The following is a 24415-nucleotide window of genomic DNA, read 5'->3' as shown; positions in this document are numbered from 1 at the left end:
TCCAACACTTTTCAAGGCCAAGGTGGAAGGACTGCTTGAGTTCAGGAGTTTGAGACCAGCCTGGGGGCAACATAGTGAAACCCTGTCTCTACCAAAAAAATTAAAAGTTCGCCAGGCATGGTGGCACGTTCCTGTAAGTTGCAGTTACGCAGAAGGCCAAGGCAGGAGGATTGCTTGAGCCCACAGAGTCAAGGCTGCAGTGAGCTATAATGATCACACCACTATACTCCAGCCTGGACAATAGAGCAAGACCCTGTCTCAGAGGGTAGAAAAAAAAACCCAAAACTCTATGTATTAGAAGAAGTTTTGGGGGAAATACAATATTTTAGTTACCAAAATTCCAGGCTATTTTCTACTGCCCCCTGTCCCTAAAAATCTAAAATAAACATAGTCTAATGCATTATATATGAAGTATCTTAATTTCCCTATCTAGAAATCATGCAACTTTTGTAAAAACAAGTAGACAAGGCCGGGCGCGGTGGCTCATGCCTGTAATCCCAGCACTTTGGGAGGCATAGGCGGGAGGATCCCCTAAGGTCAGGAGTTCGAGACCAGCTTGACCAATGTGGAGAAACCCTGTCTCTACTAAAAACACAAAATTATCCAGGTGTGGTGGCACATGCCTGTAATCCTAGCTACTTGGGAGGCTGAGGCAGGAGAATCACTTGAACCCGGGAGGCAGAAGTTGCAGTGAGCCAAGATCGCACCATAGCACTCCAGCCTGGGCAAAAAGAGGGAATCTCCATTTCCAAAAAAAAAAAGTTGACAAGCTCAAATATCACCATATTGACATTGATGGTGAGGATATGGACCTTATAGATGGTTAAAATCAGAGTATTTCAAAAATTAATACATCAGAACAGAGAATTTTTTGGCTTTCAATAAAACCTTAAGAAAGTGTATCTATTTTAGGCTGGGTTCAGTGACTCATGCCTATAATCCTAACACTTTGGGAGGCTGAGGCAGGCAAATCACTTGAGCCCAAGAGTTCAAGACCAGTCTGGGCAATATGGCAAAACCTTGTCTCTACAAAACACAAACACACACACACACACACACACACACACAGTTTGGCGGGCATGGTGGCATGCCTGTAGCCCCAGCTACTCGGGATGCTGAGGTGGGAGGATTGCTTGAGCCTGGGAGGTGGAGGTTGCTGTGAGCCGAGATCGCGCCCCTACACTCCAGCCTGGGTGACAGAGCAAGATCCCGTCTCAAAAAAAAAGGAAGGAAGAATGGAAGGACGGACGGAAGGAAGGACAGAAGGAAGGACGGACGGACGGACGGACGGAAGGAATATATATTTTGAACACTCATTACCAGTACTTTTCCATTTTACTTTCAGTACATAAGCCACATTGAAAACATTCTGAAAATGCCAATTAAAAGATGTAGTCACTGAAACACAAGTTTTCCTGTTTCCTTTCTGCATATTTAATAATGGTTTAACAGAGGCAAGCACTGTTTTACTGAATAAGACTTCTACTTCAAACCATGAATAAAGCTGCAGTTTAATATTTGTCAAGATAGCTGGTAAAGCTAATCCGTTTAGCTTTAATACTTTTTTTAATTTCAAGCTTTAAACTCGAGGTTGATACAAATGACCCTTCAGGAGTTTTCTTTTTTAATCCTAGAATGCCCAACTTCTAGCTAAAATCTTACACTCTGTTTCATAATTACTGTTCTACCCTTATTATCGTAACCCAGCTACTCATCCCAATAATGCTGCACATCTATACTGGTATATCTGTAACTGTGCAGCACTCTTATCTTCTTGAACCACCAAAATCAGTCCATCTCTGACCTCAAAGCAGGGCAGTAGTGAGGAGATGGGCATAAACATTTGAAAATGCATACTTCCACTAACTAGTAAATGTGGCCAAAATGCTAGTGACCATTCAAAATGCCTGAATATTAGCTCAGTTTTTATATAGTTCTAAAGAAGTACGAATACTATTTTGGCATTTGGTAGCACCAAACACGTCCTAAGCGCTCCAACTTCTCAAGTCTGAGCTTGTCTCTGAAGAAGCTGCCAGTGCAGCCTCCATGAATACCACACACCAAATACTGCTTTTTACAGATCCAGCAATGCTGCTGTTTCCATTTGCTCCATCCTATTTATGCGCACATGAACGTTTTTTTCTTATTAGATAATTAGTAACTTGAAGGCAGAGACCTGTTTTACAGGCTGCAAACCCCAGGGACCAAGACAGCACTTGGCGCCTACAAGGTCCAAACCGACGCCAACGATTAAGAGCACAAAAGAAAGGTGTAATATACACCGTTTCGTTTAGTTCTCCCTGCAGCCTCATGTAGTAGTTACTATTAATCATCCCCATTTCACAGGTGATCAAAGTTAGGCTCAGAAAGGTGAAGTCGCCTGCCCAGGTCACAGGTTAGGACCAGGATTCCAAGCCTGATCGGTCTGGATACGAACGCTCTACCCACGCGGCCTTCCCCCTACACTCTCGGGATCACCACACACTTCCCCTCGGCTTTTACACTGGACGCTCGACCTGGGTCCCGGAACCAGCGAAGCCAATGGGCAAGCCTAGAGGCCTCTAGTGAGGCTAGAGACGCCTCGCCCCACCAGAAGCGTTAGGATGAAACTCGCCGAACCGAAGGTTTTAGAGCGCGAGGGGAGAAGAGGGGCGGGAAGAGCAGGCTCATTTGACCCAGAAGAGGAAGGATCTCCACACCCGGCCACTCTGGCGACGGAGCCCAGCGGGAAGCCGAGCCTGCCCGCGCAGAGACTGGGGATTCCGAGGCGGCTTCTGGGAGACTGGACGCGCGCGGCCTCAGCCGCTCCCAGCCCCGCCAGACCCGACGCCCGAGCGGGAGAAGCGCGGGGGCCGACGCACCTCAGAAAGGCGGGGGCAGGAGCAGCTCTCCTTTACCCTAGAGCGGCGACAGAAGCTCTTCGGGGGCTCAATGGCCAAGGGGGCGGACAGATTTGCGCGGCGGATTCCTCCTAAGCTACCCGTGTGAAAAAGTCAAGCGGAGGCTGCAGGCCGGGCCGCGATGGGGGTGACACCGCGCTCGTGGTCCCGCCCCTTCCCGTGGCGGCTCGGAGCCACTTCCGGCGGCGGCGTCCGGGCTAGTTCTCGGCGCGAGCGGCCCCGGGCCGGTTCCTAACTTCTCATCCAGGACTTGCCGGCGAGGCCTGGTTTAGGTCACCAGTAACCGAGCCGAGGCCCGGCAGGCGCGACCCGGGGTGCGAACGGCAGAGCTGCCTCAGAAGTGGTAAAATGTGCTGCGAGAAGTGGAGCCGCGTGGCGGAAATGTTTCTCTTCATTGAGGAGCGGGAGGATTCTAAGATCCTGTGCCTTTGCTCCAGGGCATTTGTAGAGTAAGTAGAAACGAGAATCTCTTCATTTTCTAGCACAGTCATTACCCAGAAATGTAGGTATTGCAAACGTAGTTGTAATTTATCTCTGAAACCAGCCAGAGCATCTGACCCTTGGGCACGGTGATGTTTAAGAAAAACAAAACCCTCAGACATGACGGAGTGGTCGCCCACTGCTGTTATTTTTAAGTGAAGGACTACATCTACTTGTTAGGCTGCTATGAAAAAATGTCGTAGGTGCTATATGCCATCTCACGTTTGTAAATCGAGGGGACATTTAAAAATTGGGGGAAAGCTACATGTAAAATGAAATCTCTAGTGGATATGATGTCATAAAGTGAAAGTTTAAAGTTGAGTGACTTGCTTTGGTTAACGTCTTTTTTTAAACCTGAAAATCTACTTAAGCCCAGATGCACATAATTAAAACTTCAAACTAGTTGAGATAAAAGACAACTATATTTACATCAGTTTTTGTGATATCTTTATTTTGGGGAAATCTTTGTATCAGGTAAAAATTGCCCTACATGGAAAAGAGCTAGTATGCAGGAAAAATACCGTCAAGAGAATTTTAGGAATTGTTTTCTTTGTATTAAATGCGTGAGTTAAGCCACTTGAATCTCTATAACGGGTATATTAATCTCACATGCTTATTTTGTTAGTTAAATCTTGTGGAGTTGAATTTTATGTGATAGACTTTTAATATAGTTTAATATAGTAGGTTTTAAGTTTGAAGGAATTCATTTTTCTCGTGTAATTTTGTGGAGTAATTTGAAAACGCAAAAAGAAGCTAAGCGTGTTAAATTTAATGTAAAAAGTATTGTAGCCTTTTTAGTCAGGCATGCATGTAATCATACAATCATTCTGAAAATGTTTTTTGTGCTCTTGTATATCAAGTATGCTGGTAGGCACGGAGGTACAAGACATTCTGTCCCTACTTGTCTTGAGTTTACTTCCTAGCAAAGAAGATCAATATTAAGACAATTGGTTACATTATTACTTGGTTGGTTATAGTTATAAGTGCCATGAGAGAGGAGTGCAGGGTGCTGTGAAAACAAGTAAGTTTTTCCAAGGGTCACAGAAGTTTCTTTGAGGAAGTAGCTTTTGCAGAGAGGTCTAACGGGAATAAATTGGCGTAAGTTTCAGTGGGAGGAAGCGTTCTCTGCAGGCTGAACTCAGTAAAGGCCTTGAGGGAGCAAAAGAAAGCCTGCCAAACTGAACAAAATGGCTGGGAGGAACGGCGGGCACGGTTGTGCACGCCTATAATCCCAGCACTTTAGGAGGCCGAGGAGCGAGGATCGCTTGAGCCCAGAAGTTGGAGACTAGCCTGGGCAACATAACCACACCTCATCTGTACTGAAGTTTTTTTTTAAAAAAATAGCCAGCTGTGGTGGCACATGCTTGTAGTCCCAGCTAATCGGGAGGCTTAGGCCGGAGGCTCTCTTGGGCCCAGGAGATCCAGGCTGCAGTTAGCCATTGTCGTGCCTGGATGACAGAGCCTGTCCCCCCACCAAAAAAAAAAAAAAAAAAAAGAAAAAAGAAAAAAAGACTGGGAAAGAAAGAAGATAGGGTGTGCACGGTGGGCAGGGTCAAAACCTGCAGGACTTTGTAGACTATAGGAAAACCTTAAGCTGGGGAATGACGCGATCAGATTTGCATATTTAAAATACTACTCAGGCCACAGTGTGGAGGATTGTTTGGAGGAAGAGAACCACTTAAGACCATTGTTTAGGCAAGAGATTATGGTGACTTGAATTAGGATAGATGGCAGTAGAAATGGAGAAACGTGGAAAGATAAGAGAAAACTTGTTGGGAGTGGGGATTGAATTGTATTGCTGCCTTTCACTGAGGTAGGGATAAATGGAGAATCATGGGTTTTATTTTGGGTCAACGAAGATGAGATCATGAGTTTGATTTTATATATTTTGATTTGGGAGTACCTGTGAGATAACCAAGAGTATAAGTAGTTAGATATATTGATTTGGAGCACTGGAGAAGTCTGGGCTAGTTCTAAAAACTTGAGCCATTTAGCCTTAGATAGTAATTAAACCCATTAATGAAGTGTGGGGGAGTGGGATCCATCTTTGAGGAATTCCAACACTTTTTAAAGACAAGAAGAGATGGATTAACTAGGAAACAGACAAGCCGAAGTACACTGTTACCAAGTGTTTCAGTGAAGATATAATCAACATTGGAAAGCTGCCAAAATATCAAGCAAAATGAGGACTATATATCCACTAGAATTGACTAAATCCCTTGGATCAATTGATTGCAGCAGGAAGAGCTGCAGACAAAACCCCTCAGACACCGAGTTAAAGAAGGAAGGGGTTTATTTGGCCGGGAGCATCAGTAAGACTCCTGTCTCAAGAGCCGAGCTCCCCGAGTGAGTAATTCCTGTCCTTTTTAAGGGCTTCCAACTCTCAGGGGTTCCACGTGAGAGGGTCGTGATTGATTGAGCAAGCAGAGGGTACGTGACTGGGGGCTGCATACACCGGTAATTAGAAAGGAACCGAACTGGACAGGGATCTTCACAGTGTCCTTTTCATTGCCTTTTTTTTTTTAAATTTTTTTTTTTTTTTTTTTTTTTTTTTTTTGAGACAGTCTCGCTCTGTCGCCCAGGCTTGAGTGCAGTAGCGTGATGTCTGCTCACTGCAAGCTCTGCCCCCTGGGTTCATGCCATTCTCCTGCCTCAGCCTCCCAAGTAGCTGGGAATACAGGTGCCTGCCACTACACCCAGCTAATTTTTTGTATATTTAATAGAGACGGGGTTTCACCATGTTAGTCAGGATGGTCTGGATCTCCTGATCTTGTGATCCACCCGCCTCGGCCTCCCAAAGTGCTGGGATTACAAACATGAGCCACGGAGCCTGTGTAGTGCCTTTTTTATGCAAATAACCGATTAGGTCTTCAACTACTAGGCCCAGGGTGTGGCGCTGGGCTATCTGCTTGTGGATTTCGTTTCTGCCTTTTAGTTTTTACTTCTTTCTTTGGAGGCAGAAATTGGACATAAGACAGTATGAGGGGTGGTCTCCTCCCTTAGATGACTTATTAAGTGCCACCACTAATTGTTTTATATTTTGTACTGACAGAGGCGCTCCTTAGCCAAACTTTACACAGGCTCCTCTGAGTGAGCTCTCCTTTTGATTAGGCCTTGTCATTTGGGACTTGTCTTCAACCTGTCTGGTCCAGTTTTAACAAGAGTCCTTCCAAGTCCCTTAGTTTTTTGTTTGTTGTTTTTTTTTGGTGGAGGTGGGGTGGTTCTTGGGTATTTTTTGTTTGTTTGTTTTGTTTTTTTTGGTCTTTGGAGGTTTATTTTGAGACTGGGTCTCACTTTGTCACCCAGGCTGGAGTGCAATGGTACAATCACGGCTCACTGCAGCCTCAACTTCCCTGACTCAAGCAGTCCACCTACCTTAGCCTCCTGAAGAGCTGGGACCACAGCTGTGCACCACCATACCTGCCTGATTTTTTTTTATTTTTGTGGCGACAGAGATCTCACCTTGTTGCCCATGCTGGTCTGAAACTCCTGGGTACAAACAGTTTTCCCGCCTCAGCCTCCCAAAGTGTTGGGATTACAGGTGTGAGCCACTGCACCCAGCCTAGTCCCTTAGTTTTGGGTTTTTTGGGGTTTTTTTTTTTTAACTAGAATCCTGCTAAGTCCATGTGGCAAGAATCTTCCCACCCTTAGTATCTGATCACTCTGGCCTGCCCTCAGCAAGAATCCTGTTGGTATAGCAACAATCCCCCCACCCTGGATGTCTCCCCTCAGTAATTTTCCATCCACTGACCACGCCCCCTGAATTCTGCCCATTGGCTATCTTCACCTGTCTTTGCTGTACTTGAAGTTAAGCAAAATTTCTTTCTCCATTGCCATTATCTTTTTTTTTTTTTCTTCTCTCTTTTGAGACAGAGTCTCACTCTGTCGCCCAGGCTGAAGTGCAATGGCATGATCTCGGCTCACTGCAACCTCTGCCTCACAGGTTCAAGCAATTCTCGTGCCTCAGCCTCCCAAGTAGCTGGAATTACAGGAGTGCACCACCATACCCGGCTAATTTCTGTATTTTCAGTAGGGATGAAGTTTTACCTTGGAGGCTGGTCCCAAACTCCTGACATCAAGTGATCCGCCCACCTTGGCCTCCCAAAGTGCTGGGATTACATGCGTACGGCTACCATTATGTTGATTACTATCACAGTTATACTAAATAAAGCCTTTCTTTTCCATTTTAACAAATGTCAGAATAATTTAAAAATTTTTTAAGCCTTCTAGCAGCCCCATGAGGTATCTTGTTATCCTCACTTTATTCAAGTAGAAAATTGAGTCTTGGCTGGTTGTGGTGGCTGACACCAGTAATCCAAGTACTTCAGGAGGTTGAGACAGGCAAATCGCTTGAGCCCAGAAGTTCAAGACCAGTCTGGGCAACATGGCGAAACCCCATCTCTACTAAAAATACAAAAAATTAGCCAGGCATGGTAGGGCACTCCTGTAGTCCCAGCTGTTCTGGAGACTGAGTCCAGGAGGTAGAGGCTGCAGTGAGCCGTGATTGTACCACTACACTCCAGTCCGGGTGACAGAATGAGACCCTGTCTCAGAGTCTCAGTAGTGGCCTAAAAAAAATCACATAGCCAGTAAATGACAGCCTTGGAATTCTACCCCACATCTGTATGACATGAGAGCCTTTCTACTATGCTACCAGTTGGCATAAAACACATTTTCATTGAATCTCCCTCATTAAGGTATTTAAGTAGTCTAAAGTCACTAGAACAACTGGTGTTCTGTTCAGATACTTTAACATTAATATAGATTCGTGGAGATAGAGGACTATTCTGGAAACTGAAGAGCCTGTATTTCCCTCTGATTATACTCATGTGACAGTGTCTGATGGTGATCTCTAGTCTTTCATATATGATACAAAAAAATTGTTTGATATGTTTTCCCCCCAACAGGTTCCTGAGTCAGAATTTAAAACAGTAGTGACCTTATAGACAGCATATCTATCTGCTTTTATAAAACTCAGCTGTGTGGCCTTGGGCAAGTCACATATTACTTCTGTGATCCCCTTTTAACACTTTCAGAAAGGACTTCCTTTCCATTTTACTACTTGAAAATTAATCCAGCTGCGTGCAGTGGCTCACGCTTATAATCCCAGCACTTTGGGAGGCCAAGGCAGGCAGATCATCTGAGGTCAAGAGTTTAAGACCAGCCTGGCCAACATGGTGAAACCCTGTTTCTACTAAAAATACAAAAATTAGCTGGGCGTGGTGGTGCACGCCTATAATCCCAGTTACTTGGGAGGCTGAGGCAGGAGAATTGCTTGAACCTAGGAGGTGGAGGTTGCAGTGAGCTGAGATCACACCATTGCACTCCAACCTGGGCAACAGGGTGAGACTGTCTCAAAAAAAAAATTTAAAAAAAGGAAAATGAAGCTGATTCACAGTCCCTTTGCAAAAGAGGAATTGCTACTTGTACTTCAGAGATTTCCAAGAATCTTTTATTCAGCATTTATTTCAGACACCCAAGTGTCGGGTACTGCAATAGAAAGATGACTTAGGCATCATGGTGATGATTGCTGTATTCAGAGGTATGAGGATAAGAATTCAGGTGGCTGCTTAGGGCTCTAAGGAGAGCAGTATCTTGGTGGGATTACTGCAATCCAGGTTGGGTCTCCTGCTTTATAATTCAAGTCAGTAGTTAAGATTTATTTAGTCCTTACATGTGCCAGGTCCAGCAATTACAACAAATCTTCTATTTTTGAGGCCATCAGTTCATCCAGAGTCATTATGCTCTGTGGATTAAGTTACACTAATCAAACTCAAAGACGGCTTTATAGAGAATACTTAGCAAGCATAATGGAAATTCTTCAAATGCCAGGCATTAGAAATACATCATTCCCGGTGATGAATGCTCTTGGAGATACTTGCAAGTTTTAAGTAAGAAACAGTTTTCATAAAAATTTAAGAGCTGGTATTCTCTTGTTGTTGATCTTTCTGCCTCAAATTAACAGTAGCCTTGGAACATACTAGTAATAACCTTGGACATCTGATTTACCTCTCACCCATGAGGAAAGGCCTTTCTGCCGCTTTCTCAGGACCTGACCTGTTAAGCTGGGCCCATCCTCCAGAAGGCTTACAGGCTAGCACTGTGGTGGGACCAAGAAGCCCACTAGAAAAAAGTACCTGGCTCTATGTAGGAGATGCAGGCCAGGAAAGGAGAGTCATCTTGTAGTCAATGGCAGCCAAGACTACATGCTTAATTCACGGCCCACAGTATGATCAGGTACTGATGTTACGTTTAGGAAGCCCTACTTCTGGCCGGGCGCGGTCGCTCAAGCCTGTAATCCCAGCACTTTGGGAGGCCGAGACGGGCGGATCACGAGGTCAGGAGATCGAGACCATCCTGGCTAACACGGTGAAACCCTGTCTCTACTAAAAATACAAAAAACTAGCCGGGCGAGGTGGCGGCGCCTGTAGTCCCAGCCACTCGGGAGGCTGAGGCAGGAGAATGGCGTAAACCCGGGAGGCGGAGCTTGCAGTGAGCTGAGATCTGGCCACTGCACTCCAGCTCGGGCGACAGAGCCAGACTCCGTCTCAAAAAAAAAAAAAAAAAAAAAAAGGAAGCCCTACTTCTAAAAGAGAAGAGAGAGAGAATGTAAGTTTATGAAATATAAAAAGTTGAGAATATTTCACAACTCACACCTCCAGAAAATAATACACAATTGGATTTGAATCAGAATGACTTCTAAAACACTGTTTAATGACCATCTTATCAATTCCATTGAATTTAATCTTTTTGAACTGAAACGTATATGCTTTTCATTATAAATAATTTCATTTGTATTCTTTTTTTCCCTTTTTCTTTTCTTTTCTTTCTTTTTTTTTTTTTTTAAAGACAGAGTCTTGCTCTGTTGCCCAGGCTGGAGTGCAGTGGCAACTTTCACCTCCTGGGTTCAAGCAGTTCTCATGCCTCAGCCTCCCAAGTTGCCGGAACTACAGGCCCACACCACCACAACCCAGCTAATTTTTGTTAATTTTAGTGGAGACAGGGTTTCACCGTGTGTGCCAGACTTGTCTCAAATTCCTAGACTCAAGTGATCCACCCATCTCTGCCTCCCAAAGTGCTAGGCTTATAGGCATGAGCCACCTTGTCTGGCGTGGCTTTTTTTTTTTTTTTTTTTTTTTTTTTTGAGTCAGAGACTCACTCTTCTGCCCAGGCTAGAGTGCATTGGTATGATCATTGCTTACTGCAGCCTCAACCTCCTGGGCTCAAGTGATTTCTCCCAGCTCGGCCTCCCATGTAGCTATAACCCTAGGTGTGCACTACACCCGGCTAATTTTTTTTATTTTTTCTAGAGATGGGGTCTGACCTTGCATAACTTGGGTCTGTCTGATGTTTCATCAGGAATAGTTGGGTCATGGCTTAGCAGGAATGCCACAGAAATGATGGCTGTGCCCAGTTCTGTGTGGCCTCAGGAGGCACTTTTTGTAGATAGTATACCACCATGGGTGATGTTGCTGAATGCCAGGTTTTCTACTGTAAAGTCACAATGGTTCCCTCTGTATTAATCAGTATTTTGTGGGGGCATATTCCAGTGTTATATCAGTGTCCTGTTTTCCAGTAAACCCACAAGCCTTGTCCTTCTTTGATAACTTCTACCTGAATCAGGTACCTCTGTTAAGGATGCCAAGGAGTGGTTCTTGTCTCCTTCGCTCCTACTGCATTTATTAGTTAGCATTCTGTAAGGAGCGCTTTCCCTTCTCTCCCCGTGTATTTATTCATTTATGTTAACACGGAATCTAGATTCTTAGTTTACTAACAGGTTATATTCCATTGCTAACATCAATTTGGTGCTGATACTGTCTCTAATTTGGCCAGTGGGGAACTCTTTAAAGTGGCTCCTGTGTCCTTTTGGTATTTGTAGCGTTGAGTGCTTCCTAACCTTCTGGCATAAGATGACCCAGGTTTATCTTTTACAGTTCATGCTCCAACCTGGAATTGTCATTTCTCCAGGGCAACTTGGTTCCTTTAGTGGAAAATAGTATTTAGAAACCAAAAGCTGGGTGCTCATTGTGCTTATTGCTCCTGTGCCCTCTTAGTAGAGAGAGTTGAGCAGTGTATAGATGTGTGTTTTACACACATACATGAATGTGTCTATATATGTGTGTGTACATACATATATACACACATACGTAACACTTTTGAAAACTTTTTATGTCTGCTGTGTATATAAACTTAAATGCCATGAGTTTATAACAATATTTCTTAATATTGACCCAACACCTGAGGGTTCTTTCTAGCCTTCCTTCCTATCAGATGATGTCTTGAGCCCACCTTGTTTTTAAATAACCTTCATTTATATTAAAAAAAATTATTTAAAAACATTAAAATAAATTTTAAAATATTAAATAAAGTAAATAAGTAACCTTCAACAAGGAAAATCTTGGCTGACATTATCTTCAACATATTTACATATTTGCTCATTGTAACCAACTTGCAACCATACTGGTCCTCTCCTTCACCTGACACCTCAGTGCCTCATATCTTTAGGTGCTTTTGGGGAGACCAGTGATACCCCGTGTGCAGCTCCTGCTCCCCACCCCCAATGCCTATGTTCTTGGGGACCAGTTGCTGCCAAAGCACATTTGCACATCACCCCCTTGCCTGTTCACCATCCTGCTGAGTCACCACCTACTTTACATTTCATATAGTATCTCCAAAAAAGAAACAAGAGAATGTGAAATAGAGCAAGTACACTAGAATTTTATTTAGTTAAATTGATTGTAGCTCCATTAGAAAAGTTATGTTAACTTCCACTTGCAATTGGCCTTCTTGTGGCAGTTACAGTGGCGTTTATTACAACTGAATTTATAGTCAGGAAGATATTAAAAGCAAAATCTTTCACTTTTTTTTAAGTGTTCTGTTAGGTTTATTTTGGTAACCTTTGCTCAGACCATGAATACCTTGTCTATTGTTCACAATGGATAGTTTGTCTTATTAGCAAATGGATTAGGGTGTGCATATTGATTTATGCATATGTAAGCTAAATCTTTCCACTGTTAATTTTATACTCACAACAAAATTTAGAGAACACCCCATTGTTTATGTTTCAAAAGGAATATCAGATTCTTCCCCCAATGTCCAGGAAAAATTACCCTTAATGTTTTTTTGTTTGTTTGTTTTTGTTTTTGTTTTTGTTTTTTTTGAGATGGAGTTTTGCTCTTGTTGCCCAGGCTGGAGTGCAGTGGTGTGATCTCAACTCACTGCAACCTCCGCCTCCCAGATTTAAGCAATTCTCCTGCCTCAGCCTCCCGAGTAGCTGGGATTGTAGGTGCCTGCCATCACGCCCGGCTAATTTTTGTGTTTTTAGTAGAGATGGGGTTTCACCATGTTGGCCAGGCTGGTCTCAAACTCCTGACCTCAGGTGATCTGCCCACCTCAGCCTCCCAAAGTGCTGGGATTACAGGTGTGAGCCACCGTGCCTGGCCTTAATTTTAGTAACTAGTAGTTATAGTAATAAATGCTACCATGTGTTAAGCATTGTGCTAAATATTTTAATATACTGTCAGTCCTTACAGCAGCTCCATGAGAAATGTATTATTGCCTCTACATTGTAAGTGAGGAAAATGTGTTAGCAGATTGCTTTTCTGTTTCATAAGCTTTTTATTAATCTGTGATGGCTTGAGATTTCTTTCCTTCTAAACTTATGGCTTAATTCATTTCAATATGAACTGCTTAATCTGCTTTGCAGGGATCGAAAATTATACAATTTGGGATTAAAAGGCTATTACATCAGAGACAGTGACAACAATTCAGGTAATATAGTATAAAATTATCTAATCTTTTTTTGCTGAAATTAGCCATAATGTGTTTATTTATGTATAATTTGTTATAATATTGTATTGATTTGTTAGCATAAAATATAAATGCCAAATAATTCTGTAATCAGACAATTTTTATTTTCTTTTATAACGTGGTTCTGGAATCTCTATGAAAGCAGATCTTTTATTTTTCTATAGCTCCTGTGATGACAGTGCAACCTCTTTTGCCCTGTGCAGTGTTCCTTCCTGAGTTGCCGCCATTAGATATGAGCAACCTGGAATTTAAAGCTTTGAAAAGTAGAGAATATGTGGTTTCTGGCTGGATGTGGTGGCTTATGCTTGTAATCCCAGCATTTTGGGAGACCAAGGCAAGCAGATCACTTGAGGTCAGGAGTATGAAACCAGCCTGGACAACGTGGTGAAACCCCCGTCTCTACTAAAAATACAAAAATTATCCAGGTATGGTGGTGGGCAACTGTAATCCCAGCTACTCAGGAGGCTGAAGCAAGAGAATCCCTTGAATCCAGGAGGCAGAGTTGGCAGTGAGCTGAGATCGTGCCACTGCACTCCAGCCTGGGCAACAGAGCAAGACTCCATCTCCAATTTAGAATATGTAAATTCTAATCATAATACTAATCAGAAGTGTATTATGGAGGTAAATGCTGCAGGATAAAAATTCCAGATGAACATCTATAGTCTTTTGCCTGAAGTAAAGAGACTGTCATCTTGGTTAACTTTCCCAAATAACAGATATAATTTATACTGTACGTTGAGGCTCACTTTGGTCTCTCAAACTTCCCTACTGCATTTGTCCTTCCACATAGGCCTTTTGTGTTTCTAGACACAGAGAAAATTACAGCATGGAGTTAGAAGCCAAAGTCAGCCCAAGTACAGTGTCATAGTTACCTTTGGAAATCCTTTAACTCTCATGGTGATGGAACAAATTACTGTTTCTTCAGTTGATCACTGGATGGAATGTTCGGTTTGTGTTTCAGTGCTATGCTATACAAATAAAGTTCCTATAACACTAGGCTCCTCAAGCATAAGAAAATACGCATACTATGAAAGGAACGTAAAACTTAGTTTACTCATGTTCTCCATTTTGCTGTCTCCTGAGCTTTCGTAAGTATATTGAATGGAGTAGCGAGTGGAATCCCCTTCATTATTTAGAAAGGTATCTTTCTCCCTCTTGTAGTAGAATTTGCACACGTGAGATTTCTCTTTATCTGTCTTCATTTTGGCTGTGTCACATTTACTGTTGTGTTGCCTGAGATCATCAAGCTGGAGTGCAGCCCGATGCTAATTGAGTATGCTAATATATAAAATGATTTTTGTTATCTAAATTTTAAACAGTTAATAGAGCACTTGAATGGCATATGTTCCATTAATGGTATAATTACTGTTAGATAACCATATTAGGGTAAAGTAAAACTTACTTTGTTGTAATAAATGGTTTTTCTATAAGAATTAGAGTCAGAGAGCTTAAAAAAAATATTCGAGTTCAGTGGATTTCAAACCTTTCTCTTTTTTTAGAGAGAGAGAGGGTCTTGCTCTGTTGCCCATGTGGCGATTGCTTAAGCATTCCTCTCGCCTCAGCCTCCCAAGTAGCAGGGACTATGGGTGCCACCACACCACGGTAGTTTTGTTTTTGTTTTTTGTTTTTTTTGTAGAGACAGGGTCTCGCTGTGTTGCTCAGACTTGTCTCAAACTCCTGGCCTCAAGCAGCCTCTCAAAATGCTGAGATTAGAGCCATAAGCCACTGTGCCCAGCCCCAGGATTTCAAACTTCTGATAGCAGGATCCTTTCATTAAATCAGCTCTTCCACAGAATCCCAGAACCTAAGTCCCAGATGTATTGAAGTGTCTGTGAGGGGCATGAAGACATAATTCTCACCTGCTCTTGCTAACACCTCCTAAAATAACTTCACAAATCATTATTTTTAAATTCACTGACTTTGTTCAGTAATTTTGCAGGTAAAGAATGTGAACATATAAATATTTTCTCCACAGACCAGGGTTACATGGCCTGTTCTGTCTTCCTTCCATCCTCAGTATTTTGCACAGTGCCCAACGTAGAACAGATGCCCAATAAGCGTAAGTTAAATGGGCAGCTGGATGAATAGTGGCAGGCAGAGCCCAACGAGAAATTGTCTCTTGATTCTTCATTGGCTTTTTTTGTTACTAGTCCATCAATTGGTTTTTTTTGTTTTGTTTTTTGTTTTGTTTTGAGACCGAGTCTCACTCTCTCACCCAGGCTGGGGTATTTGTGGCACGATCTTCACTCACTGCAACCTCCGTCTCCCAGGTTCGAGCAATTATCCTGCCTCAGCCTCCCGAGTAGCTGGGATTACAGGCACCTGCTACCATACCCAGCTAATGTTTGTGTTTTTGGTAGAAACGGGTTTTCACCATGTTGGCCAGGCTAATCTCAAACTCCTGACCTCAAGTGATCTGCTTGCCTCAGCCTCCCAAAGCACTGGGATTACAGGCATGAGCCACCGTGCCCAGCATATCATCAGTTGTTCTTTGTTGGTTTGTTTTCTTTTTTTCCTTTAAAAATTGTAACTTTGCAGGCCAGGCAAGATGGCATGCAACTGTAATCCTAGCTGCTTGTGAGGCTGAGGCAAGAGGACTGACTGAGCCCAGGAGTTCAGAGCTTTTTAGTGCATTATGATCACACCTGCAAATAGCTGTTATACTCCAACCTGGGCAGTACTGTGGGACCCCCATCTCTAAAAAATAAAAAATAAATATTGTAACATTTGCCTACCTTTGTTTTGGGCAGGTCCTGTAATCAGTCACTCTGGATCTCAGGGTTTTTTTAAATGAAAATAAGAAAACCTGCCTCTTAAGTTTTCCTTAAAACTAAGCTAATAAATGCTATCTATAGGAGACCAGGCGACAGAAGAGGAAGAAGGTGGTTATTCTTGTGGTACTGCGGAATCACGTGACAACAAAGGCATATGCCTAGATGAAAGTGAGCTTGATTCTGAGGCTGAACTCATGAGAAGTATGGGATTGCCACTTCAATTTGGTAGGATATCTGCACATAAGAATTTTGAGGTAAATATTAATTTACTTTTATTCTCTCAGTTTTCTTTATAAAATATCGCAGGGAGTTACTTTTTATCAGATTAAATGCATTCACAATCAGCACTCTCTGCCTCTTTTTAAATGTATGTATTTATAAATTAACCAGAACTGCAAGTTGTAATATGTCTCACGTGTGACTCTTCCTCCTCTTGGAAACTTAGACAGTATGTCACTTGTTTGTGGAGCTGAAAGCCCATAGTGGGACTTTGAGAGTAGTTTGTTTAATTTAATGTCAAAATAGACTTGGATTCTGCTTTCTTTTATAGTTTTATGAAGTACATTTTATATTCAAATTATTTATCTGATGTAGGTATCTATGAATACTAGAAATAAAGTTAAAATAAAAAAAAAGAAGAAACATCAAAAGAAATACTTAGATGAAATTATGCAAGAATCTTGGAGAAAAGAATATGAAGAAGAACACATTTTGGCTTCAGATGATCCATCTTCAATTGAACAGTATGAGAACACCAGAATATGTGAACTTCAAAGCAAAAAAGATACTGAGACAGAAAATCTTCCTGTTGAAAACACATTATCTCCAAAGCTAGAAATTACAGAGAAATGGGAAAAGTATTGGAATGAATACGGAGGAGAACTATTGTGGCAGAGTTGGCAAGAAAAACATCCAGATCAAGCACTATCTTCTGAACCTTGGAACTTTCCTGATACAAAGGAAGAATGGGAGCAACATTATAGTCAACTTTATTGGTATTATTTGGAACAGTTTCAGTATTGGGAAGCTCAGGGTTGGACTTTTGATGCCTTGCAAAGCTGTGATACAGATACTTACACATCTAAAACAGAAGCTGACAACAAGAAAGATGAAAAATGCTTGAAAGTTGACTTAGTATCTTTTCCATCTTCACCTATTACAGTTGATAATGACAGCTCTGGTACAAGTGATAAGGATTGTAGTGAAATACTTGATGGAATTAGTAACATAAAACTAAATTCAGAGGAAGTAAAACAGAGCCAATTAGATTCCTCTACAAGTCATGATGGTCATCAACAGCTAAGTGAAGTTAGTAGCAGAAGAGAGTGCCCTGCTTCCGGCCAAAGTGAACCACATAATGGAGGAACCAATGAGGAAAGCAGCCCACCAGGGAATACAAGCACAGACCCACCAGCTCAGGGTAAGATTAACCAAGATTTATTCTGCCATGTAATGGTTAGCAAAATGAATTCATTCAGCAAAATAACTACTAATCCTTTATTGTAGAGTTCAGTAATACCAACTACATTTCATATAGTAATGAAATGATTTAATCCATTCTATTTTCATATCACAAGTTGTTACCCTTTTCTGTTAATAAGAATATTTGCATACAGTTCTCAAAAACATCATTCCTTCTTGTACTTTGGTGGCTAATGAAAACGTGGAATCTCTTGAGAAATCTAATTTAGAGTGAGCTTGGAACTTTTAGTTTTTCAGAGCAAATGAGTTTATAAGAGGCATGTTAGAAAGCAATTGAGAACGTACATTTGACATTAGGCAAACGTCTTATGAGTCATAGTGGAATTCATGTAGGACAAGCAAAGTCTTGCTGTGAAAAAAGATCTCAGTGGGGCCCAGAATTAATTTATAACTGGAATAATTTCAGGATTCTCATCAATAAAATATCCAGGATAAGGAACTTGGTTGATTCCTGAATAACTGATCGAAAAAAAAAAAAAAAAACAAAGGCTCGTTGTGCAAACTGGTGCCACTCAGGACTAGAGAATGCCAATGAGAAGTGCTTTGAAAGGAGTTAATCGGAGTAGGGTGGGATGAGAATGTTTACTTTGCATTGCTGTAAAGGAATACCTAAGACTGAGGAATGTATAAAGAAAAGAGGTTTATTTTGGCTCACAGTTTTGCAGGCTGCACAGGAAGCATAGCCTCAGCATCAACTCCTGGTGAGGGCCCCAGGAACCTTCCAATTATGGCAGAAGGTGAAAGCGAAATAGGCATGCCACATGGCAAGAGAGACAGCAAGAGAGAGGGGGGAAGTCCCAGGCTCTTGTTAGCAATCAGATATTGCAGTAGCTCATTACCATGGGGGGGAGGCACTAAGCCATTCATGAAGGATCTGCTCCATGACCCAAACACTTCCCACCAGACCCCACTTCCAACATTAGGGATCACATTTAAATATGAGGTTTAGAGGGGACAATCATCCAAACCATATCAGTGTTCTTGCTAAGGAGAGGGTTCTGCCAATTAACAGCACCAGGAAAATGAGAGAGGAGGAAATTTCTGTGACATCTGCATATCCTGAAGTTTTGGCATCCTGATGTTACATGCTGAGGACATCTAGTGTAGAGGAACTTTCTTCTCAGCCTTACTCCTTTGTGAAACAAATGGTTTTGACCTTTTACTTAACCATCAGATTTGCTTTGCTTATCTCAGATTGCTGATAATACTTCATCCAGCTGAGAGTTTCTAAAGAGCTCTGCCAACTTGCTTTTTTCTCTGTATTCTTAGATTCTTATAGTGGAGCCTACCTCAGCATAATATTCTCATAATATTCTCATTCTTTTCTATTTAGGTGATATATTTTCACCTTTTTTTTAATTTTTTTTTTTAAGATGGAGTCTTACTCTGTCGCCCAGGCTGGAGTGTGGTGGCATGAACTCAGCTCACTGCAAGGTCCACCTCTGGGCTCAAGCAGTTCTCCAGCCTCAGCCTCCCGAGTAGCTGGGACTACAGGTGTGTGCCACCACTTCCAGTTAAATTTTTTTTTTTTTTTTGTATTTTTAGTAGATACGGGGTTTCACCGTGTTGGCCAGTCTGGTCTCAAACTCCTGACCTCAGGTGATCCTCCCGCCTCAGCCTCCCAAAGTGCATAGGCGTGAGCCACCATGCACAGCCATCCTTTTTTATTTGAAGATTTTATATTAATATTCTGATACTCTTCTATACTCTCCTGATACCTTTCTGTACATATTTTGACCATAAAGTTTATAATATACACATTGGGCATTGTTTTGGCCTCTGACTTACTGTCTCATTTACCCTCTTTGGTTCTCCTCCCTCATCTGCCTGCTTTTTTCTTTGCCAAACACAGTAATTCTCACAGTCTCTGCCTTCTGTTGCCTGTTCCCTTACTTATGTTTATAGATTGTCCATTTCTGTAATAATTCCAGTTTGTCTGCCATCAGGATGAATATGAGGGTTTTAGATTTTGATTTGTTTTAGATCCTCCCATGAGTTCAAAATTTAAGGTATAGGTTATGCTTCTATGTAAGTATGTTTTCTACTCTTTGTGGTTGGTGCTTTTCTGAAAAGAGTCAAAGCTTCCCACTGTCTACCCTGCAGACATCTTTTTCCTCCTGGTCTCAGCTACCCACTTTCTTCCAGTCTCACAAGATAGAGAACAAAGACAGATTTGTGCCTCAGTTTTTGTCACCATGAGTTAAAGAACTCTTCTTAAAGATAGTATTGTCTTTGTTACTCTCATTACTGATGTTACTTTCATACTATATTAAAGGCAAATGAAGAGAAATTCTTCTTAATCAATGTGATTATGCCCCCTTTATAGTCATTTCAATTAAAATTCCATAAGAATGTGACTGCTAACAGCTACACAAAGGCAGCTTTGTGGGTTAATTTGTGTAGATTTGGGCAGCTATGAAGTAGTTTTAGTTTGTTGTTTTTTTTTTAAGTAGTTAGATCATGAACATTTTAAAACCTGTTAAAAACTTTAGACAAATTAAATTTAATAGAGTTTAATTGAGCAAAGAACGATTCTCGAATCAGGCAGCTCCCGGAACCAGAATAGGTTCAGAGCAACTCCAGGGTTGCCACATGATTAGAATAACATTTATAGACAAAGAAAGAAAAATGATGTACAGAAGGCGGAAGTGAGGTACAGAAACAGCTAGATTGGTTACAGCCCAGTTTTTGCCTTACTTGAACACCATTTGAACAGTTGGCTGCCTGTGATTAGCCAAAACTGTGCTTGGTACAAGAGTAGGTTATAGTCTTTTTATACAATCAATTAGGTTACAGTTCACTATGTGTGGAGAAACCTTTAAGCTGAGCTTAAAATGTGTACATGGACAGCTTCAGGCTAAATTTAATTTAGCAAACCTTATAGTTAGGATTTTTAAAATGCTCAGACTCTGCATGTAGACACACAAACAGGTAGATGTGACCTGGTACTTTGATGCACATGTACAGTTCATTGCAGAAAAGGTGCTAAAATATTTTGATTGGCTTTGCAAATAGCAGAAAAGTTGTCAAACCAAGGGGGAAAACCTATGCAATATTTCTGCCTCTTTAGATTCACAGAAGTCTTCAGGAACAAACATAAGCAAAGACAGACCACATGCCAGTGGTACTGATGGAGATGAAAGTGAGGAAGATCCACCTGAGCATAAGCCAGGCAAACTGAAGAGGAGGTAAGTTGCATGAGACCCCTCTCACCAGAGCGTGTTAGAGTAAGCATTTGTATCCGTAAGCAAGTGGTTATTAAATGATTGTTACGTTCACAACACTGGTAATCATGTAAGAAGAGGCAGGGTCTACTGGTAAGATTCTGAGCCTTTGGACCTAGACCTGTGGTCAGAGCCAAACTCTGCCACTCAGAAACTCTTGAGTACATTTCCTTCTTTTTTTTTTTTTAAGACACAGTCTTGCTTTATCGCTCAGGCTGCAGTACATGGCACGATCATAGCTCACTATGATCTTGAACTCCTCAGCTCAATTGAACTTGAACTTCTCACTTCAGTTGATCCTTCTGCCTTGAGTAGCTGGGACTACAGGCGTGTGCCACCACTCCTGGTTAGTTTTTTAAAATTTTTTGTAGAGACAGGGTCTCGCTGTATGGCCCAGGCTGATGTCAAACTCCTGGCCTCAAGTGATACACTTGCCTTGACCTTCCAAAGCACTGGGATTACAGGTGTGAGCCACCACACCTGGCCTAAGTACATTTCTTAATTTCTCATCTATAAGATTGGACTGATGCCTTTTTTGTGATCGTTGGGTGGACAGGAGCTAGCATATAATGTGTCTGACACTTAGTAGCTATCAATGGATCATAACTTTTAACTAATAATTATATTCATATCCTCTCTCTCTCACCAGTTCTAATGTTTTTCAAGTCTGGATATATCTTATCCCAGATTTGTATTGCTGAAAAAGACCTCAAGGTCATGCTTTCATTGTATAGATAGGAACACTGAGGCAAATAGGAGTGAGTATCTTTCTTGCTCAGTTTCTTCATAGCAATGGCAGCTCTAAAGCCAGAGCCCAGACCAACTACTCAAAGCAGTGCAATTTCTGTTTACCACTGTGAAAGTTGTAAGAGTCAAAACAGAGTCACTTGTGTCAAACACTGGTAAAATGTCGCCAGGGAAGGCCATGAAAGACTCATGCACTATTTGCCTGATAACAGGAACTGTCACAAGAAATTTTTCCAAGCCAAAACATCACACAAGAACAGATAGCTGCTTATACAGGAACATGTGCCTGACACAGTCTCACAAGCCCAATTCAAAACTACAGAGGCCTAACCGTAACTCTCAGATTGCAAGTTCCACCTAACAACCTCTGGCTCTCCTAATCAAAGCTCACCAGCTGTTTGTTGTAAGATGCTGCAAGTGCCAGTGAACTAACTTTCTAAACAACATGCGTGACCTCTTTCCTCAGTGAAACTCTAACCTTTTCCTTTCTTCTTTGGACATTTCATGAGGCCACCTCATTCTGTGCTTATGTCCCAAACTGCGGTTCTGTTTTTGTGTTTTATAACCAAATAAAAGTTCTTTTTTTTTTTTTGGCGTTCATCCCTACATCTTTTTCTTGGAGGTTTATACCACTTCTACACATAATTAAACACGTAGAGAATAATGTAAGGTGGGATATAGTCAGATGCTAACGCTGTAAGTAACAAGGAAAGGATGAATCATTACTGAACTTGGAGGTTAGCTGGACACTTCATTTCTCTGACAGGATATGCGGTGCTCCACGTAAGACGCTTGTACTCCAAATGGCTTCTGGAAAAATAAGCGTGCCTCTACTATGCTGCCTCTATATGGTAGACATTGCTTGTTAACTCCCCAGTTCCTGCTAGTTACTGAAGGCAAAGATCGTGTGTGTTCAATGAGCATAACTTATTTTTAAGGACAAACTTTGTAAGAATTATTTCTCACCATTTTCCTTTACTTGGAGTTATGGCCAGCGGTAGTCACTGTTTGCTAAAAGATCTCTGGTAGGTGGATTCTCCAGGGTTACCTAACATCACTTGAATCACAACGTTATTCTTTTTAATATTTTTTTTCTTTTAAAATTTTTTTGGATTGGATTGATACTTACCAAACCTTTCCTTGTTTGTTTTTAAGGGAAACCTCTGGAGAAATCACTTTGGGAGATTAATTTAAGGCTGCAGCTTTTACTGGTGTTTTTCAAAAGGAAAATTGAGAGATGATATTTGTACCATACCCAGGAATAGAAATCATTACTTGACATGGATTAAGACGGGAGTACTTACCCAAACACTCCTGGGTACTTACCTCTTTTGGAAAATTCTAATTATTCTTTTTTCTGGTTTCCTGGATCTGTGAACTATGGTTGATTATGGTGACGGGAAGTTTCATGTGTCGATTATATTGCCTTTTTTATATTTATCTGAACTGGTGGGCTCTGGTAGTAATGGCTGATCACTGTTTACCTTTTCTTTATTTGTTTAGCCATGAACTGGACATCGATGAAAACCCAGCTTCAGACTTTGATGACAGTGGTTCCCTTCTAGGATTCAAGTATGGCTCAGGACAAAAGTAATTATTCATAAAAGCTATTGTTTTCCCAAAGTCCTAACCACTTCAGCTATCTTAGAGCACTCTGATACTCAGATAACTAATAAATGATCATGTGTTGAGATGTTATCATTAAAGCACTTCTTGTTAGAATTGTGGTAGAGATATCCCTGTACATTTGATGTGTTCATATGCTTTAACTCAGGTGCCCTTTATAGCAATCCAGTGTTGTTACTCCATTTCATAGATAAAGCAACTGTAGCTCACAGAGGCTTTGACTTGGTCAAGATCACATTATTTACTGGAGAGGGAATTTAGGCCCAGCTCTTGTGACTTCTAAGCATGGTTCTCTTCTCACCTAGTATCTCACGTGTGTACATGTGAAGACCATAGCAAACATGCCATGAAAAGTTGAAATCTGCAATAACCTGTTTTTATTATGAAAGAGTAAAATTAAAACAACCCAAATAACAAGTAAAAAGTAAAAAATATTTTGCTTCCAGTCATTCTCAGATGTAGGCAGTGTTTTAAAGAGTTTGGCACTTTGGGAGGCTGGGCAATATAGGGAGACCCCGTCTCTACAAAAAATTTAAAAATTAGCTGGGTTTAGTGGTGCATGCCTGTGTTTCCAGCTCCTTGGGAGGCTGAGATGGGAGGATCACTTGAGTCCGGGAGGTTGAGGGTGCTCTGAGCTATGATAATGCCACTGCACTCCAGCCTGGGTAACAGAGTGAGACTCTCAAAAAAAAAGAGTTTGGCATATGTCCCTCCAAATTTATTGTTGTGTGCTATGACTACATACAGGTACACACATTTTTTGTTTGTTGGTTTTGTTTTGTTTTTTGAGACAGTCTCACTCTGTCACCCAGGTTGCAGCGCAGTGGCGTGATCTCTGCCCACTGTGACCTCCGCCTCCTGGGTTCAAGCGATTCTCCTGCCTCAGTCCCCCAAGTAGCTGGGACTACAGGCATGCGTCACCACGCCCAGCTAATTTTTTTTTTTTTTTTTTTTTGTATTTTTAGTAGAGACGGGGTTACACCATATTGGCCAGGCTGGTCTCAAACTCCTGACCTCAGGTAATCTGCCCACCTCCTCCTCCCAAAGTGCTGGGATTACAGGCATGAGCCACTGCGCCTGGCCATGTACACGCATTTTGCTTCTCTTTGTGTAAAACAGAAAAATTAGATCATATTATAGATACTCTTCAGGTTGCTTTTCTCCCTCAACAATGTACCATGGACACTTGTTGGTAGAAACATTTAGCTAATTCTGTAAATGAGGGCTTTGTGTTTTATCAATTGCCCTAATTAACAACATGTAAATTGTTTCCTAAGATCTAAGCATAATGCCTTAGAAGGTCCCTCCAGGTTATTACGTGTGCCTGCCTGCCTTCCTTAGTGTCTCACTCTGTAACACAGGATGGAGTGCA

General features: G+C 41.6%; 2 protein-coding genes across 9 annotated transcripts in view; one reads left to right on the top strand and one right to left on the bottom strand.

The window, feature by feature from the left end:
* Positions 1-3031, bottom strand: part of LOC105482278 (transmembrane protein 68) — a 39231-nt gene extending 36200 nt beyond the window's left edge. For 2 of the 7 annotated variants that reach the window (XR_987519.3, XR_011607020.1), the window contains exon 1: positions 2862-3028. The gene's annotated coding sequence lies outside the window, so the exon portion shown is untranslated. Of the gene's footprint in view, positions 1-2619; positions 2810-2861 lie in introns of those variants that run through there. The other 5 variants (XM_011742305.2, XM_071068232.1, XM_011742304.2 and 2 more) reach the window with 4 other exon arrangements.
* A 45-nt stretch (positions 3032-3076) lies between these two features.
* LOC105482279 (trimethylguanosine synthase 1) overlaps positions 3077-24415 on the top strand; it is a 52004-nt gene continuing 30665 nt past the window's right edge. The window contains exons 1-6 of one of the 2 annotated variants that reach the window (XM_011742307.3): positions 3077-3349; positions 13087-13151; positions 16046-16218; positions 16559-17384; positions 20517-20634; positions 22921-23007. In XM_011742307.3, coding sequence (XP_011740609.2) covers positions 3249-3349; positions 13087-13151; positions 16046-16218; positions 16559-17384; positions 20517-20634; positions 22921-23007 — 1370 coding nt within the window. In that variant the 5' untranslated portion in view covers positions 3077-3248. The remainder of the gene's footprint in view (positions 3350-13086; positions 13152-16045; positions 16219-16558; positions 17385-20516; positions 20635-22920; positions 23008-24415) is intronic. The other variant, XM_011742306.3, reaches the window with a different exon arrangement.

Source organism: Macaca nemestrina, chromosome 8 (assembly GCF_043159975.1).
Source record: "Macaca nemestrina isolate mMacNem1 chromosome 8, mMacNem.hap1, whole genome shotgun sequence".
Classification (NCBI taxonomy): Eukaryota; Metazoa; Chordata; class Mammalia; order Primates; family Cercopithecidae; genus Macaca; species Macaca nemestrina.
This window is presented reverse-complemented; position numbering and strand designations above follow the sequence as displayed.